At 38.0% G+C, this 20677-nt stretch overlaps 1 protein-coding gene across 4 annotated transcripts in view; it reads right to left on the bottom strand.

Moving 5' to 3' along the window:
- Positions 1-20677, bottom strand: part of VPS41 (VPS41, HOPS complex subunit) — a 95422-nt gene that overhangs the window by 22928 nt on the left and 51817 nt on the right. For 3 of the 4 annotated variants that reach the window (XM_027900594.1, XM_027900593.1, XM_027900595.1), the window contains 6 exons: positions 16997-17116; positions 13244-13390; positions 11982-12048; positions 5229-5326; positions 3266-3395; positions 1431-1546 (listed from right to left, as the gene is read on the bottom strand). In XM_027900594.1, the coding sequence (XP_027756395.1) occupies positions 1431-1546; positions 3266-3395; positions 5229-5326; positions 11982-12048; positions 13244-13390; positions 16997-17116 (678 nt within the window). Of the gene's footprint in view, positions 1-1430; positions 1547-3265; positions 3396-5228; positions 5327-11981; positions 12049-13243; positions 13391-16996; positions 17119-20677 lie in introns of all 4 variants that reach the window. The other variant, XM_027900596.1, reaches the window with a different exon arrangement.

Genomic DNA, 20677 nt, shown 5'->3' with positions numbered 1-20677 from the left:
TGAATTCATACTCAACCAAAAGCAGCCAACCAAAGAGAAAACTACTTTTGTTTCCATCTGGGTTCACTCCACATTACTATATTAGGATCAAACTGCAAAATTACAACAAAACAGACTATGCAATCACATTGGATCATTTTCAAATGAGACCCCTTCACTACCAAAACCTGTGAAAAAAATCAACAGGAAAGGGGGTGGGGGAAGGCTACCTTCCAGTTCCAGCTCAAATGTCTTCTCCAGTTAGAATGATTTACGACTTAAATAGTGTCATTTGCTGCTCTTCTACTTCTTTTGAATGTGCAAAAACAAAGCTGGCACTCTTCCAAATAAAAATTAAACCTTTAAGATACATCATAAGGCACAACTATCTACTACCTTGAGTGGCACATGCACAGCTGTCACTTGCAAATTACTGGAGTCTTCAGGGACCAAATGCTGTGATTTACATAAATTGCAAAACTGCACTCATCATACAAGTTTGCTATTCAGATGCAAAAGCATCCACAGGGATTTAAACAAATCTGCATGAGAAATATCATGATTGTATTAACAAAAGGAATATGTACTGAATGGCTTCCCCACATTTTTTTTTTTCTCATAATGGGCACCCAACAAATAACACACAAATAAGAATTTGCAAGTTACTTTATGCATCGTAACAAGTGTTCTCAGTAAACAACTGCAGGACATTAGAATTCACTGGGTGCATGCTGATATGGTATGCAAGGATTTATTATTATTATTATTGTTTTAAGTGTTCAGATGTACACACTTTAGCACACTAATATTTAGGCAACTACATACTGAGCTGGTTTTTTCCAAGGGAGCTGTATAGCCTTGCCTTTAAAATTTGCTCTGCTTTTTTGTGAGCAAAAAAGCTTTTTTTCAGCATGAATAGCTACAGTTTGAGCCCATAGTATTAGTTTTAAAAGCCTGAACAGCCTGGGTAAGTAACATGGAGCAATGCCCAACACTCTAACACAACCACTTTGGTCTATAGTGGAAGCACTATGGAATAGGAAAAATCTCATATTGCCCACCAAGACCATTTCCTTTCCCTCTTTAGTTGGGACAGAACTAGAAAAATATCCACATAGCTCATAAGTTAACTGTTCTGCTGCTTTAAAGCCAAAACCCAGCTTTACTAATTTTCAGTGACAGCTAATACATTTCATATCTGATGATGAGAGCAGTATTCACAATATCTAACTCAGATACCTCACTTGGTTGCAATTCTGATTAGATGTTTCAGAAGAAGACTAACTCTATAGAGATGGAGGGGTGTAGAGTTAACTCCCACATTTTACAAGCCTTTAGTCAACGACTGAAGGAACAGAAACTATCCAATCCAAATGACCTCAGAAAGTCCATCACCCTACTCCAATTCCCAAACCAGGAAAGTCAGAAGGAAAGAATCATATAAAAATTACTTCGTATTTCTTCTTTTCAAGAAGCCAGTCAATGTGGTCATCTTGGTCCCGCTCTTTAGCCACAACCACATCTCTTGGGCTGATGATATAAAACAGTGATTCACCTTCGGAATACTCTGCAAATGCATACACAGTTTTATTATTATTATTATATTTTCCTTAAGTAAAGCTCTGCTTTTTAGTACACCCTTAAGGGGAATTTAAAAAGATGCGAGGAAGACAGCAAGGCTACTCCTGCCTGCAGAAAATGCTTGTTTTGGAAGCTGTATGCTCCAATAATTTAAAACAGGTTTAAACGGCAAAATATCTTTCAAAAAAATCACTACAGCCTACTACAAATTCTGATTCATCCACTATGTGTTAACTTTATGATGGTTTAGAACCCGTTGTTATACTTTTAGAGGACTATTACACTACACAGCCTCCAATAAACTTATCCTTCCCATCAAGGTCAAGGCCATCAAAAGCATAAATGATAGATGCCATAACCCCTGGGGACACAGCACATCATTACAGCAATGCATTTGCAATGCTCTAAGTTAAGGTTATATGTATAATGCATTTTCTTATACCATAAGCCTTTATTTTTGAGTAACCTCAAAGAAAAAGTACCAAAAGGTAAAATCTAACACAGAAGATAACTGTTCTGAATAGTTATTATTACCACAGAACCTGTGAAGAAACACCAATATTTTGTAGGCACAGGAAAGAAAACCACCCCCAATCCTTCATCTGCATCTCTGCAAACATACAAATACACTCCTGGAGTGATAAGCAACTCACAAAATAACGCTGGTCTTAGAGCCATCCAAAACATTTAAACTTGTCAGATGAACTAGAGTATTCATAAATCATAAAAGTACAACTGTGGACATCAGTGTTCTGCTTCGAGACAGGTATAAAGAAATCCCAGCTCTACTGATAGCAGCACAGATGTTTTTGAGGTCAGGAGGAGATATACTATATTCCTAGTGGCTTAAGGGCATAGATGTACACAAAGAGGTCTGCCAAGTCTATGATTTGAAGCATGCTGCCAGAGAAGATGCTTACATTTCAGATTCATGGATTTGAAAAGCCAGAGGAATGTTCCCGTATAACACAGGCTATATAACCCTCACCAAAGAATTCTGCATCAGCTTTGCCATGCATTTTTCTGAGCTACAACACACAGACCAGAAAATTATCCCATCTTTAAAAGATGGCACATGTCATGCCAGGGCTCCATCTCCCTGCCTGTTACATAATTAAACCTACCTTCTAGGTGGAATTTGCCAAAATCCAGTTTCTATTCATTCTGGTTTACCATTCTGAGGTCTGTTACACAGTGACAGCTTTGTCAGTATAGGGGAGCTAAATATCAGCGTGCCCCTTTTAAGCTAATTCAGGTACATCTTACTACTGAAACGACTTTTATTCAATCTTCTTCTCTAAAGCGACTTTTTCAGACACTGTGCCACTCATTTCACTGTTCTTGAAGACCTTTATGTAATAAGAGCTCTTATGTATCCCATGTTGAATAAATCTCCATCAAAGATACTGCCTTCCTGGTACTGGACATTACATGAGACATACATTTCTGCCTTCCCCAGTACATCTGACTTAATAGAAGGCATTAAAGATCATGATGTTTAAATATAGACATTTGTTTTCTTTCATGTGACCAGTTCCTGTGGATTTCCACTCTACATTTCAGTGTCATAAGCAGTTACAGTTATTTAAAGGAGATGATATAAAAATGACATCAAAATGAAAAATGATGAGGTTAAGTCCTCTCAAAGCAAGTCTTTTTTAGACACGGTATGAAGATAAACCAAAACAATATTGAGAGCACCTACCCAAATGATAATCTCGACATTCATTTTCTTGAAATCCTCGTACTGTTAGTGCATCAGAAGAGATCTCCTCACAGGACTCAGGTAGGGGTTGTACAATATCCAGTCTAGGCCTTGCACAACACTCCACTGCCTAGAAAAACGACAACATCCCAGTTGCATCCAACACGATTTACTTTAGCAATGCCAACTGATGGTCATCTACAAACAAGGCTGAAATTCAACAACTGCAAACATTCACAAAGATCCAGTTCTTTGCACTGGGTACTCAGCTGCGAATCAAACAAGTTGCACAGCTGAATTAAGTCAAGGTTCAAGACTACCCTATATTTTCTACTTCAGGCGGTGAATTATAAAAAAATACAGAGTGAAAGAGCAAGGACAGAAAGAACACATAGAAAGTGGATGTACATAGCTCTAACCTACTTCCTCAGCAGCAGCACCACTTTGGTCTTTTCTCAAATGAACTGTTCCCATGAAAAAAACACCCAAAAGTAAACAAAACAAACTTCCAAAGCAAGTCATATGAGTTCAATTCTGATCCAATTTATAGGAAGCTGTTGTTTGAAAGCTGCAAAATCAAGTGATCTTAAATACAAGAGTATTTGTAGTAAGCAGCACTTCTGCTGCAGGCTCAGGCAGCTCAGGCCCTGCGGAGCCAAGACATTAATAACAGAGTTCCCACCACAGCAGGACACAGACACGGTGTCAGGGACGACTGTTCCTTCCACAGCTACCCAGAGAACAGAGAAGTTAGCTAAGTCCAGCTGGAGCTTGTTTAAAAGTCTAATTAAAAGGAAATACATGAAAACTCTTTCCTATGTTCTATTACTATTATATCACCTGAAATTCCCTTTTCATCTTTCTTTCCTGAAACAATTAAAATTATGTTAACCTTTATCAGTCACTACCTCCTTTATACTACCTCCTTTCCTGTACTACTTTTTCACTAACAGTGGCTTCCCAATTTCCTTGCTCCCTGGCATTTCAACCCATCTCTCCCTTCCCCTTCCTTACCCCATTTGTTCGCTTTCTTTTGTTTCACCGACTCTCCCACACTGGAGGACTACTGTGCTGACTCTCTAGGGAAACACTGATGTGACATTATGTTTCTCCTTAATATAAATAAAGAAATAATAATCTGACATCCTGAAGCAGAGCTGGAAGCTAACCCTATTGATTTCAGCAGGCTTGAGCATTTGTTTGGACCTACAGCATTTCATCGCCTAGCAACTTGTGTGCCCCGTTGCTTAAGGTTACTATGGTGATGGTTGTCTAACGCAGACATTCTTATCAAAGAGATGATCAAGAGCATCTGCCATTCTCTCACCGCAACTTCAAGGATTTCCTCCACTGTCTCGCCTTTTATTTGGCAATATGAAATAAATGTCGGAGACAGACCCGGCACTTGCCCGCGCGCAGTAGAAGCGGCTGACATGAATTCTAATTTCTACCTATCGACACACACGTCTGGGGGTACACAACTAAAGATCTTAGAAGGAAGGGAGACGATGCAACTCGCACACAGCCATGCATTCCATGCCGCAGTGACTTATTGCTCGAGTTGATCAACTCTCTCATTTCTTCTGAGATGCAGTGTCAGCAAGCTCCTAAACAAGATTTTTCATTTCTTCTGGTGCAGAAACAGCAAGAAGAAAGAGAGAAAAGGAAAGAAAAAGAGGAGTAGGGGGAAGGAAGGAAAAAGGAGCAAGAAGGACTAGCTAGAGACCTTCTCTGCCTTCTGCAAGACATAAGGGAACCCAAATATGATTTCTGAAAGGTAAGTACATTAGTCTTCAACATCACCTCCACTGACGTTGTTTTATAGTCAGAGAAGTTTCAAGCACTGTTCACTACCAGCAGACCAATATTTTCTCAGATAATCATATCTGAGTGACTAGTTTAAGGCCCAATTCACGCATCAAATTAATGTTGTGAAGAAAGTCTGAAATAAAAAAAAGATTACCGTTTTGTCTGAGATCTCCTTTACATAGGAAAGTATAACAAGCTGGTCGCAGATAGGTGCAAGTCCACTGATGTAGAATTCAGTGTCGAATTGGAAAACTGAAATACAGGACAGAGAACAGACTTAAAAAAGTGAATGTATATGAACTACTACCTAAGAAAAATACACAACTGATTCTCAGTGACAATCAACAGCATGAAGCAGCACTTCAGAGAAATAAAGACTCAATACATATAACAAGTCCAGTTGGATCAGATGAAAAATTACATTTAACAGATTAAATTACACTAAAGCTTGCACGAAGAAATGTTTGTTCTTTGGGATATGCTAGATGTAACATTTGAAATGAATGTTCAGCCTGATTTTCAGTAATTACATAGACAGAGGAAGCAAAAGCAAAACCAAACTCAATAAAATAGCCAATAAGTAGTAAAACTTCATTGGTTTGCATATTCATAGCAAGTTCATGTGGCCATAAGACAATCGCCCCTGCTACATCTATTGGTATGATATATGAAAACACAAAGATCATTATTGATCATCACTTCAGCATCACCAAAAGATTTACAGATATCCTCATTACAAAGAAAACACACAGTTGATAGTGTCTTGTCTTGTTCATAAAACTAAAAATGTAATTTCCTAAAAGTGGTCTTGAAATCGAAACAGTTAAGTGATGACTGTTTCAAGAAAGAAAAAGGGAGTGCTTAACTGGATTTACAAAAAGGTTCCGTAAATGAGACCTCTGCCACAGACACCTGCTTTTTTATTCCACTGGATTTACGGTGCACCCCTTTTTGCAGGCTCCTCTCTCATGGGGCCCAAAACAGGAATCATCCAAGTGCTTATATTAGAAAACCTTTTAACTATAAGCTTTTACAAAAATATCAGATGCCTCATTATTTTCTCCCAACACATAGCTTTAGGAGAATCTAAGCATAAGTAGGAAAAAAAAAAAGTTTCCTTCCTTATTGCTTAGCACACTGCATTACTAATATCTACTGTTTATTTAAAGTTACTAATTATTTTAGCAAGGCAAAAAGAAAATGCAGTGTAATGACACAAAAAATAAAGCTTATTTTCTTTAGCTAAGATAATAAGAAGGAAGAGGAGAAATAATCATCCTCCTGCCACAGGAGAAAAAATACAGTCAAGTGAAGTACATATTTGACACTCATCTTTCAATGAATAAGGAAATACTGTTTTAATGATTGCTGACACTTCAACATCATGTGAGGGACCAAAGTACAGCACAAGCATAGAGCACTCAAGCCATTCTGGAGCGAATATATTCACATTTGAAATCATGTACATAATTATTTCATTCTAGCCTGCAAGACTGATAAGATCACTTTCACTGTGTCACATGTTGCTCTCAGCGATCATTTTAAACAAACCACATCAGAAACAACTACATATCCTATTCACAGTTTAAAATTTAGTATTTGGCATTTTAAAATAATATGGAAGGCAGGAGGAAAAACATGGAAAAGAAAAAAAAAAGTGAAATCCATAATAATATCGCAGAACCAGTACAAAAACTTCAGCTTTAAAGAAGGGCCAAGCGAAGGCTCTCAAAGGGACATAAAACATTGCAGTTCGTATTTGGAGAGGAAAACTCTCCAAATTTGTTCTGCGAAACAAAAAGAAACAAACAAATGAAAACCACCACTTCAAGTTTTGTTTTTAAATAGAGTTTAGTTTCCTTGGTTTCACTTTCAGCTTTCTCTCAGCTCATCCTTCTCAAGAGGCCTTGTTGAAACACAATGCTCTAGCTCTGCTGCTTGAACGAAAAATAACTGGCATAGACAATGCTTCTTGACCTGATAAAAACCTTTGATGCAACTAATAAAAAAAAGTCTGACTGAAAAAAAAATTACAGAAGTTATAACTGCACAGATAGGTTAATTTGACTTACTCTCTGCACATCGTGTTGTGATCAACGGGGGGAAAAAAATCCAGCACAAAGGCACTGCAGAAATGTTGGTAATTTGAAAAGGATCCAAAAAAATTAAAACAAAGGTTGTATTGAAGTAAACAGGAATGACTGATATATATGGCCACGTGTCATATATGTTTTTGCCTGTCATAAGAGAAGATGGAAGATACGCTGACAGTGGATCTACTCCATGTTCAGCATCTATGTAGAGCTGCCAAACAAATTAGCAGGAAGCAAAGAGAAGAAACCTGCATATCTTTTTTGTTGCTCATTAAATGAAATCTATGAAATATACCAAACTACAGAAATGAAACAGCATGTGCTACATTATTTACCCAAACTCTATAAAGCCACTTCCCCTGGGAATTAAAGACACACACACACACGTGGTGAACTGAAACTAAAAGGAGTCTGTCTAGTCAAATCTCAAAAAGCAGCTCCTGCTTTTCCACAGCAGATTTATAGAGTACAATTCTGATTACAGTCAGAGGGTTTTGCCTTTGGTTTCAACGGGCACAATGTTTCAACACTGCCTTTTGGAAAAGTAAGCAGGAAGCTGAACCAGCATGCAGAGAATTAACATGAAAATTAACGTATGGAGAAAAAGGAGAATTAATTTTTTTTAATTCCATATAATGAGTGAAAGAAATGGAAAAGCCAACATGCAAGCTAATCTTTAGGTAGGCTACTTGTATGTGAACAGCAGTAGGACCACAAGGCACCAGGAACTGGCCCAGATTACCTAGAATTATGATGCACTGTTAGTTGCTGGGATGATGCCACTGTGCATTCCCAAATCACCCTTTAACCAGCTACTCCAGGTAATACATCTGCAAAATCTGCAGACATTGCTATAGACCACCACAGCACAGCATACCCTTAAGCGCTCTCGTGGTGGTATCTCCACCACCAGTGCTTTTAGTGAGCTAAATAATTTATGCAAAACAAAGAACAATACAAAATGGGATGCTTTGATTAGCTACTATGGTTGCACGTGGAGTTGCATTTGATATACAATATAAAAATTTTTCTTGTTTTTTTTTTTTTTTTAACAGTTTTTTTTCAGTTCCAACTAGAGAAGAAGAAAAGATCCCACATAAGTATCACTTAAGATTCAAAGCTGATTTTCTAAAAAACGCTTTTTTCCACTGAACTGAGAAAACTTTGTTAACCAACAGGGAATATATTGAGACTTCAAGAATTCTGGGGCTTAGAAGTTCTCAGGTTTGAAGAAAACAAAGTCAGAATCTTGAATTTTGACTCATTTTATGAAGAAATGTATAAATAATAGGCTTGGCTTGTGACAAAACAGATGAACAACAGTATAAGTAGAATGAACTATATAACTAGGTTCAGGATTCTTCTTTTTTTTTTTTTTTTTTGGCTTCTCAGAGTATAGCAGACTTGCTTCAATGAAATATTTGCATAAACGACCATATGAAGTTAACTCCCTGATCATTACACAAATTAATAAAGTTTTATGTTCTCTCTATATAAAGAGACATATGTTGGTGCAGTAGGTCCCAGTATCTCACCTTACAAACAAGAAAATAAATATTCCCATGTTTTATTTTCGGATTAAAATGTGCAATCTCAGTGTGTGATGCTAACTTGCCATGCACTTACGCAGCTATTTCCTCACAAAACATACAGATGTGCTGTTACAAGCATGGCCTTTAAATAGGTAATTTTTAATCCAGAAATCTGCTTCGTGGGGAACATGGTGGAATGCAACGGGAGACAAGTGCTCAAGAGACATTGCTGCCTGGATGCTACCTGGACTTAAGATGATATTCTTCAGATAAAAATCCGGGCAAAAATAAACCGAATAGGAAGTCTCCAATTGACTTGAAGCCTTCTACAGACTTCCAGTGTTGGCCTCTATTTTCTGCCATCATTAACAGTGGGGCAGAGAGAAAGTACTTCTCCATAGGAGTATATAAAATCCAGGCAAGGAAGACTAGACAATCCATTTCCCTTTGAAGGCACTGCATTAACTGAAAGGTGCTAATTAGCTATTTAGCAACCAGCCTTCTCACAGGCTCCAGCTGAGGAAGGGTTCCCTGTTTAGTCCAGAAGTTATGCAGCATTACAGCTTTTGTACTCGCTTCAGGAGTGAGCACAGAGGTCAAACACTCTTTAGGAAGGATCACAACAGCATTTAGTCCACGTTAAGCCTGTAATTCAATACCGATACTTTCTAATCAATACACTACTTCACAGCGGTAGCTGACAGAGCTAAGCTGATAGGATCTGCTCAGCCAACATACATTTAAAATAGCAACATTCACTGGAGTTTATCTTTGACACTGAATGAAGACACACAGAGGTAACAAACTGCAGCAGAGACAATGGAAAAGATTGCTGAAGAAAAGCACCATTAATACACTGAAAGATGTACATAAAATTAGCAATGCCACACAGATCTCAGTGCATGAGACCTGTATAAGTCATCTATTTTCTCTTATAGATAATCACAGCATTATTTTCTTTAAAAGCAGTTCAGTGGTGTAACTTTCCCACATTATGGACTGTCTGATTTGGCATCACAGTAGATACCACAATTATTTGCCTCCTTAGAGTAAGTATAGCTATTTCTTAAGAAAGAAATGGAGGATGAGAGGGTACTTTGTTAAACAGGATCCTACATAACTAACTTGCAATGCAGGAAATACTCTGTTTTCTCACTGGGCTGCAAACTGGTGAAGAAACATTTATGATCTACCAATGCCATTCCAGTTAGCTGGATACCACTGTGGAATTTTGAGGCCCTCATAATGGTTCTAAAATAGCATTAATCTGAATCTGTTGAGACATGAGAAAACACTGTATTATCCCAGACTTCATACGTATTACCCTGATGAGCAGAGATGCAACTAAGAAATTTCCTGCTTCGCTTCTGATTTTCGTTCCAGGTGCAAAATTGTAAAAGCAGGGAGCAAAAAATGAAAAAACCCCACATCACTAAACAACAAAAGTTCTACTGTGTTAAGGGTTTCATTTTTCCTAAGTATGCTGACAAGATGTTATGAGTCAAAATATCTGAAGGATATTGTGTAAATTCTTTACAAAAGTGTATCAACTTCTGCATCCACTTAGGATATTTGTGGTCTTGCAAAAAAACTATACTGGTTGCTGTTCTGGTATAATACTAGACCTTCTAGCTATGCCTTTGAAAAGTAAAGTTGAAATGAAACAGAAGTAGATGTTATGTCATGACATACTGCTGTCAAGAAGACCTTCTACGTGACTATATCAATGGCTATTTTAATTTATACTAAGACTTGAACAAATAATGTCTCTCTCTTTTCGCTCCCAATCTAGTACCCAAGTTCCAATGAGTGCTGCTGACAGCATTTGGCAGAACCACTTCAGTGTTTTGACCTAAAACTAGAAAGAAAAATCTCAAGTGCATCATTAACAGTTAAAGTGATATAAAACACCAGTCCTCGAGAACACAGAGAAGACTGCAGACTAAAAATTTTAAGCTGAAAAAGTTACTTTCATGAAAATCTCTATCCTCAATAGCCTGATGACAGCCTTTTATATTTTTTAAATGAAGTTCCAATAGACAGCCATGTAAGACTAGCACCCTCCACGTACACACATTAAAGCTGGAGTGGAAGTGGCCTCTGTTCACTTGTCACTGTGTAAACAATCCCATTTAGTTATTTTCTAAAAGCTACTTACAGGTACAGAAAACATTATATACATGATCTGAGATTCACAACTGAGTTTTTTCTTGATAAAATTCTCTCAAATATCCTAGAATTCTACTGTTAAATAATCTGTTTTGGACTATATAATCTTAAAGAACAAATAACCTTCAGGTCTCAGTTAAATGTCAGGTGTGCTACCATCTCGCAGTGTCCAGAGTCCTTACAGAGTTTAACAAGTCTCCTAGTTGATGTAGAAGCTATTTTAAAATGGTCCCTTCCTGAAATCAGAAATCAGAGTATACATACACTCATGCCATGCACCATTCCAACGTGACATGAGTCAGGTTCTTGCTTGAACACAACTATCTACAATATCATATTATTACAGTCAAGGGAGCACCAAAGTTTGCAAACTGTTGCTCACTCTGATCTGCAGAGTCCCAGAGGGCCTGTTTATCTTCCCAGCACTATCTGTTCATAGATATTTCCTTTCCCCAACAGATGCTTCTGGGGACAGTTGTTACATTTTGTTTACATCTCCCACTTCCCTTCCAAACTTTCTCTGAATTCCACTTTACACTTTACTTAATAAACACATTTTTTCAAGACCTTTTCCATTAATCATCAATAATGAAATTTATTCACATCACATTAGCTAGACAAGTAAGAAAGCAAAGGAGAATATAAAATTCAGAAGCCGAAAAAGGAAACAAAAAGAAATTTAAATCAATTTCTTAGAACTATACCAGAGATTTTAAGAAGAAGAAAAAAGAGAAAAAAGTTACAAGAAGGGTAGATAAACAACACATAATCAAATCTTCTTACTACTACACCAACCATCAATCATTTAACCAAGACGAGAAACCAAGTTCTCTGAAGGAATCTGTACAAAGGGAAAGTTAAGGCATCCACTGTTCACACAAGTATGTCTGATTTTAGATGATCACAGAACTTAAGGCTTTCTATAAAAAAACCCCAAACCTCACATCTGAGCAAGAGGGCACATGACAACCTCATCAACTAAAAATGAGGTGACATTTATGTTACAACTACATGTTGCCTTCAAAGTGAAACAGTTTTTTTCAGGCTAGAATGTGAACACAGACCTTTAAAGCTTACATAATTTTGAAAAAGGGTGCTTTCATACAACCATACCTATTTCCACATAGCGGTTTGGAAGGTCACGCATTTCACTGGCATGCCGTTCTTTTACTGAGCAGATCTAGGAAACAGAGATTCAGACCATTATGATGAACAAACTGTAATTCCTAAAAAGGTATTAATGTAGCCTCAACAAGAAAATGAATTTCTGGGACTTCTTGAACATGCATTTCATTATTTTGAAAAACACAAGTTGTGAAACAGTGATGGTGCATCGCTGAAGAAGAAAAGCACATGGGAAAGTTGTGGCTGTAGTTCATAGCCCTATAAATGTTCTGGGAGAGGAGAAGGATGATGCACCACACAAGAGAAATCTGAAAATACCTGCCCACTATGATTTTTTTCATGGAAGCATATATGAGAGTATGATTTTGGTGTCTTCTCACACTTTGCATCTCATTACCTCACACTTTTAGCAAGAGTTTGCTATTGCTGTTCCCAGTAATAGGAGAGTGTGTACATATAAACGCAAATAATCAAAATGCTGTGAAGCACACACAAATACAAGCAGGAAGACAGATGCCAGACTCAGGACAAACCTTCTCATTTGTAAAACTCCAAGTTTAACGCTCCAAAAGCTTTTTACACGTCACCTACCGTACTTCACCCTCCCTTTCCATCTATTCCTACCAAGTACTTTTAATTTCCCACTGTTCAGTGATGCAGCAGTCTGTTATTACAAAAGAGCTAACAGGCTTGTAACAAACTCATGTCAGGTGCTGCTCTGAGCAAATCATAGTCAGTCTGCAGCAAACAAGTTCAAAATGCCAGTGCCCTGCTGAAAGAGAACAAAACCCAAAGCAGCCTGTCCTCCCACCCCACCCCTTTTTTCCCCACGGTTGACCAAAATCACGTGGCTGTTTTAGCAGTCACAACCTCCTCAGCCCCCAAAGCAATCCCCTCCAAAAATACCTCATGGTAAGTTGTTCTTCCTTAATGCTAATCAAAAGCAATTAATTCAATAGCACACTAAAAGCTTTCAAAAGAGGAAATCTCTCCAAGGCACAGAGGAGCGAAACGTCCCTGAGGATTACATTCACTGCATGCTCACACACAGAGATCTGTCTGACCGCTGGGTGTCTATCACTCCTCCTCCTCATGAGGGTCACTCCAATGACATTTCTAAGGCAGTAGGAGTTCTGAACACTGGAGTCAAACCAAATCCTATTTTTTTCGATTGTCTTTGCTTTTCAGAAGTAATCCTCTGTTTGTCTGTGATAACAGCAAGCATTTATTACAAAGACAGGTAATTGCACCTTTACTGAATTTCCCCAGCCAATAATCAGCGTTAAATTATCCTTCCAGCAAAGGCTGCAGGGATACATATCTGGGCGAAGGCTTATGTCGTCTCGAGGCACATTGGTAATTCTTTGCTTGGAGATCATATCAAGTATCTTCACACCCTGAAAGTTTAAATGCAAGAGAACTTCATTATGTATGACAAACTCCTACTCACCATTTTGTACTCTAAGGCAATCAGAGCAGTTCACAGCTTAAATTTCAGGGTAGGGCCAAGTGTGCTAACAGAAAAAAATGGTGATACAAAGACCCATCTAAACCCAGAGGGTGACAAAAGGAACAAAGGGATTGGAGTACCTTAGATATTTTAAATTTACACGCCAAATGAAAAGACATAATAAGTGAATGAGTGACAAATTAGCAACTCTAGACATGAACCACTTCAGCTTATTGGGGTAGTGCTACTCCTGGAGAAACAAAAAAAAAATCTCAGCTTTTTCACAAAAGCCCCTGTAGAGACACAGAAATTTCCACCTTGAAAAAAGAAAAGATGTGAAGCAACAGCTCATTAAGATAAATGAATTCAATTTGTACTTCCCAAGAAATGCATTTCTACTCTTACATTAAAATAGAAAAGCAAGCATATTTAAACAATGCTTGGTTTTTTATGCTGTGATTTTTCACTGTCTCCTCAGGGAATCTCCTAAACTAACAGAAAAAAAGTTTAAAAAAAGGAAAGATTAAAGTCATTTGAGAGACAGAGGGAAAAAAAAGAGCCATTAATCAGATTTTTCCATGCCATTTAGACAAGCTGAACCTTTCCAATAGCAAAATGGAGATTAATTTCATGTTAAGTAATGACTTGTTCTTAGTAATTTAAAACAAAAATCCCCCAAATAAAATAATTTAGTAGGTGCTTCTTTTCTGCTCATAGAGCTTACAGAACAACTCAGAGTCACAGAAAAGGACTTTGAAAGGTCAGTGTCCAGGATGCCATGCTATGTTAGGATTTTTCTAGTGACAAAAGTGATTTCCAAGATTCCTCTGTCTGTTTCTGCTCCCTGCACTGTGAGTTTCTACGTCCCCGGCTGCACAGATATAACTGTTTGAAAGTTCACGAAGTTCAGAGTCAGCACAGGGTGGTCATGGTCTAAGACAGGTTTCACTGCCTTGTTTTCTTTTTAATCACAAGGGGCAGTAAGTGGTATGACAGTGAGTGAAGAGTTCTTTTCAGTGATCTTTGTCACTGAAGAACTATCAGCATGGAAGACACTCCTACTGACTAATCTTCAGTTAGAAGTCATCAAGGTTTCAAAAACAAAAAAACAACAAATTGCACATCGCACCTGCAAAGTACAGAGCCCAGATCTTTAGGTTAACATAAACAAGGAGCTTATGTTTTGTGTTTTCTATACTTATCGGATAAAATTTGTAATCTTGCTTGAACTGCATTTTAATAAAGTTGCCTTTTATAAATCTTTATAAATCTTAGTACTTTGTCTTTAGGGATGATTTTCAGGTAAAAGTGACCCATATCACAACTTCTGTTTTTCTACAAGGACGCAAATCTTACATGGGATAGGCTATCTTTAATGATTAAAGTGCCTTCCCAACCAACAGTGTAGCATCCTCTGTGGCTATAGGTTGTTTAATGTAATCAGTTTTAAATAAGAGTAAGTTATTTAGAGTTATAATATTGAGCAATGTAGTATGCTGTTTGATTAAGTTTATCTGCTTAGCATGAGTAGCTTGATTTTTTGGAGTCTTAGGCTGCAAACTGTGAACTTACACCTAGATACGCTTTATGTTGGGAATTAATTATTAATTAATTTTCTTCTTATTGGCCGGTACAATGCTGTGTTTTGGATTTAGTATGAGATCAATGTTGATAACACACTGATGTTTCAGTTGCTGCTACGTAGTGCTTACTCTAAACGAAGAACTTCTCTCAATTTCCTACACTCTGCCAGTGAGCAGGTGCACAAGAAGCGAGCAAATGGTCAAAAGGGGCGTCTGCTGCCTTTCTGGAGCTGCTTGCTGTGAAGTGACTTAACTCGCAGTTAAAGTCCGAGGTGGTGTGTATGTGACTCCTTGAATGGTGTGAGAGAGCTTGGGCAGCGGCTTCTCCTTAAACAGTAAGTTTATGCCATTTGCACAATGAACTGAAAGGACTTCCAAAGTCAGCTTGTTCAAATGGGAGTCAGGTTGCCAAATGCCTCTCTAGATTTGGTCCTCAGATGTCTCAGTTTCTAAAACTTACACTCTTTGCCACGGAGGAAGGAGAAGAGGGCACAGCAGCAAACAACACCGTTTTTCTGAGCATCTGATAAGCAGAATCAGACTTTGCCTAAATGACCTCAGAATATCCAATGTCTAAAAAGCTCTCACACAGTGTGCCCCCCCCAACCAAAAGGCCTTAAGAAAATAAAAACTAGGTAGCCACACATAGACAGTAAGAAGCAAGGCTATACAAGGTTTTCTCTGATTTTGAAAGAAAAAAGTGTAACACAAAACCTTGCTAGAGGATGGAGGAAATTCAAAAAGGTAAAGGGGGTAAAGGGGAAGGGAAAGGCCAATAACCAAATATATTAATCTTTTGGAGGGCAAGTGTCATTTCATTTTTCCTTGAAAGATAGGCCCTGACCATGGCTTTTCATCTCTGACAGATGGCTCTCAACGTTTTATTAGTATTCTGTGTTCTGATGTGGCATATCATCTCTAGGGATAGCTCTCCTCGACTGTCCTATCCATCCCCAGCAGATTCACCTAGAATATATATTTTAATTGTATGGCTCTGAAAAGAACAAAACCTTCAAAAAACCCTAATGTTACGTCAATCAAACCCTCGATGAAGCTTCCATTCTAACAGAGTTATTAAAGGCGAGAACATACACAAAAGTCCACCTCTAACAATTTTATATCAAAGATACAAAAAATAATAATGGCTTTAAATGTTTTAATAAATGTTTCCCTTTAGGATGGAATAATAATAGAAGGAAAAAAAAAAGTTAGCGTTTCAGAAGTACTTTCACCACATTTAAAAAAATACTTTAGAATTTAGACATGATACACACTTGAAAACATATCCCTCCACTGCTGAGATTTAAAACGTGGACCTTGACCCATCAATTAGATATATAGTGATAGGTGAAATGCGACACTCAGATTGAATGCAATGGTTTCCTTTAAAACAGAAATTACACTTAGAACAAAAGGGGCCTATTTTGTCCCCAATCTAGCCTTTTCTAGTGGCCTAACAAAATGAGAAATTGTTATTATTATTTAAAATAATCTGCAACATTAAAAGTGCACATGACAATGTCACTTCAGTACAAATTACATAATGCAGACAGTTTTGGTTTTTTTCCCCTGGCGGTGGCAGGGAGTGGCGATTTCTATTATTTATATAAAGAACAGCTACACTGACATTCCTCCCTCAGTTTGCTTCAATAAACTGCACTGGTCAAAACTCTGATGTGCACCAGCATACAGTAATGACCATTTCCAACAGTGGTTTGTAGAGCTACTTTTCCTAATTTCTTCAGAAGTGGCAATCACACTGGAGAACACTGACTATCCGGCAGGAAATGTCGGAAGAAATGTCTACAAAGAAATGGCATCTAAACCACTGTCCTTCAATGCCTTTTATTCCTGATTCTTCAAATGGACCATTTTTCAATGGAATACTCTGGAAATAAACACCGAAAAATTTCAATCATCAGTGTAACACAGAAATTCTTTTTCATTTAATGGAGGTGGCAAATACTTACCATATTATTGGCCCAAGCAATTAAGTGTCCTCTCCACTTTACATTTCTTATATTTCCTTCTCCTTCATGTAAAACCGAAGGTTTCCATCTATTCATCCAGCCTCTCTCATATAACAGCAACTATGAAGAAGTGCAACAATAAATATTTTTGTGATACAGTGCTGTATGCAAACACAGGAGGTATCTTTTCATCATTATATCTTGCCTTCTTTGGACATTTCAGAACCTATGCCTACAGCACTAGTGACAGCACTTCAGAAAGTTGGTAAGAAAACCAGGCCACCTCACACCTATCCACCAGTCTCAACACAGACTCCTTCTTCCCTCCAAAAAACAGGTAGTCAAAGAAAATTATCAAAGATCCCCAAGCCTGTGACCTTTTGCTTGTCTCCAGGTAGAACTACACAGCCTTTCACACGGGTCTAGAATGTTGTGGTTTAGTCCCACATGTGCAAACTGCACTGTACAACAAGTGCTTCTGGTTGTAAAACTTGTGTGATTGGTAGTCCCAGGTTCAGTAAACAAGGAAGGTATTTTAGAATATCGAAGTGCATAGGAGATGTTATGAGCAGCAAAGAAAACCCAAACTACAAACTATATGCAGACAGCCTGAAAGTCCATACCGGTTCCTGTATGTCTCAGAAAGTTATTTAACTGGATTACATGGAATCACTTTGAGATGCAAAGTGCAGCACTTGGGGGGATACCTAAGTAAGAAGCTGAAGCATCTACGAAGATCACACTCTAAGGCACCAGTCCTGCCAACTTTTCCATGAGTACATGCTCATATAATCATATGCACATGAACCCAAGCTCACACCTCACGCTGGAAGGTGCGAAATTGCTGCCTGCAAGGATTTCTGCCATGCTAAAACTCATGTTGCTATTATTTCCTATCTAAGATCTAGCTGTAGATGTTTTTTATACAAGGTTTCCTGCCACTTTTATTTGGATAAATATGTCAAATGCTAGGACACTGGTTGTTTAAAATAAGATCTTCTAGCAAAACATGAACTCTTGACGGCAATTAAACAGACTGCCCCTCTCTCCTGAAGCCACGAGATGGCACCAGAAGACAAGAATTTTCTCCAGCAGTTTAAAGCAGTCACGAGGTAGGACAGTCTGTCGAGAAACTTTTGCATAAAGCGTTGTGCAGACGCCAAACTTCTCACTCAAGCAAAATGACTTCATGTCCTTTACGTAGCTCACATGAAGGCCCTCCTTTTAGACAGCGCAGATATTTTTTTAAGGTATGAAAAGGTTACTCAGTTACTCTTAAAAAAAAATGCTATTTTACAGCAACCGTAGCAAGCCACTGAAATCAGGGGTAACATCCACGCTCGTAAGGCAGTGCCACACAAAAGGATTCCCATTAGAAGGTTGTAGGTAGATGAGACACACAGGAGCTGTCAGCCCAAACTATCCTCAATCAGAAGCTAAGTATGTCATTAAAGACTAAGAGCTGTGCTGATCCGGACTTGAAAATTACTTTTTTCCTAGTTTCCCAACCCCTAAGAAAAAGCTCGACAGAAAAAGAACTGTTGCTTCGATGCTTCTTTCAATACCATCCAACAAAGACAGCAGCAAAATACACAGTATTTTTATTGGGACTAACTGGACAGTGCTGCAAAAACTGAGGTGGATGATGTGAAAGGTTAAAACTTGCTGATGTCAATTATATTAATTGAACTTCGACTCTTTTCTGCTTGTGACTGAATCAGGATTTAAGTATTTTTATTACACGCAAGATCCAGAGCGAACTCGGTATGACACTTTGCACTTTTTTGGTACTGTTTGTGGCTTGTGAAATTACGCGTTTTCATGACTGAGTTACGAACTGCAAAGAAAGTAAGTTTTCCAAAAGAGAACTGGTGATGAGAAAAAATCTGAAAACTCCTGCTTCTGTCTATGCTCAACTCTAAGCACATGCTAACCAAATTTTCAGACCAAGGGAGTAGCAGACATCAGGTTGGCACTGCCTATAATAAAGGTGGAAAGTGAATACGAATCACTACAACACCCTGAATTCCCGGTTTCATATCAGCAAGTGCAATAGGTCCAACACTGAGGCCAAAGGACACTCAACATTGTGGCTTCAAAAAAAATAACATGTAATCTGAAAATGTGCTTTACTAATTTATCTTCAGTGCAATTATCTGCCCGCTATTGATACACATAATGTGATTTATTTTATTTATATTTATTTAATGTGATAAATAAATCCCATTCTGTGTACTTAGAACAATGACAACTGGAAAATGAATTTGTGAACCCAGAACTTTCCTATGTGTTTTGGAACTGTTACCTATTGAATGCATCTCTCTCAAAATAAGCAGACTAATTTACTTCTTAGTCTTCCTTTCTGTCTCCACATTGAATGTCTGTCATACCAGAAAATAATTTAAAACTTCAAAAGAAGCTAGACACATAACAAAACATCCATGGTTCCTGGAGAGGTTCCTCCTACTACCTCCCTCTCTTTTTGGTAGGGGAAAAATATTTTAGGGCTTTATTTCCCGTAAATTCCATATTATGGCAGTCAGCATTTACAGTGCTTGTATTTCAACAGCAGACAAAATCCCACTTTCTTGCATTCTCTCTGCAATAGAGTTTACGTTTTCCCTTTTTTCATTCAGTCTCATAAAACTTCCTAGTCCTTTTGTTACATACGATACAGTAGTGCACTTCCAGTGTATCCTGCATGGACTGCAATTCCAGAATACAGCTAAAATAAAATAACATTTGACTTCAGGGTCCCCACCCACACTGCTTCATAGTACATTGCAATCTTTTGTTAGCTCACTTCTGCGAATCTTAACCAGATGCTTAAAAGAGTGACACACTGAAATGTGTGAGACAAGAGGATGGAGCAGGACACTTTTTGGTTTTAAAAACAAGTGAATGTATTTCTCTTGGAGTAGTGATTACACAGAGTAGTGTTTTTCACTGACAGGAGATTAACCTACTCCAAAACCAGCTCAAAACTCTACTTTAGAGTGCATCTGCTAAAGAAAATAGAGAGTGCTGGGATTTAATGGAGCCTGCCATGCAATTAGCATAAACACTAATTACATGTAATCCCAGTCTTTAAACTACGTACAGGAATTCCCAATCCTCTGAACAAAGGGGCCAATGATTGCAGCTTTGGTAGTATCAACGCAGTGAAGTAATTCAATTCAATTTCATCTCACTACTAATTACTGACTTCAAAATACTGAAATAAAAGATATCTGTTCTCACAGAAATTTCAAAGCAAACACACTTTTACTGAACCACTATGCACAACACCAGTACTTTGTTTTAACATAGCACTGTCTGTGTAAAGATCTGAAGGAATTTTACAGAAGAAAAGGCTTGAAACTTCATTTTCATAGAATCATAGAATCAACTGGGTTGGAAAAGACCCATGAGATCATCAAGTCCAACCCTTGATCCAACACCTCTGTGGTTACTAGACCATGGCATTAAGTGCCACATCCAGCCTCATCTTAAAAACCTTCAGAGATGGTGAATCCACCACCTCTCTGGGCAGCCCATTCCAATGTCTCATTACTCTCTCCGTAAAAAATTTTTTCTTAATACTAAACCTAAACCTCCCCTGGCACAGCTTAAGACGGTGCCCTCTTGTCCTGCTGCTGATTGCCTAGCTACAACCTCCTTTCAGGTAGCTGTAGAGAGTGA

This window comes from Empidonax traillii, unplaced genomic scaffold, assembly GCF_003031625.1.
Source record: "Empidonax traillii isolate 1590-97213 ecotype Southwest subspecies unplaced genomic scaffold, ASM303162v1 scaffold741:size898883, whole genome shotgun sequence".
Lineage (NCBI taxonomy): Eukaryota > Metazoa > Chordata > Aves > Passeriformes > Tyrannidae > Empidonax > Empidonax traillii.
This window is presented reverse-complemented; position numbering and strand designations above follow the sequence as displayed.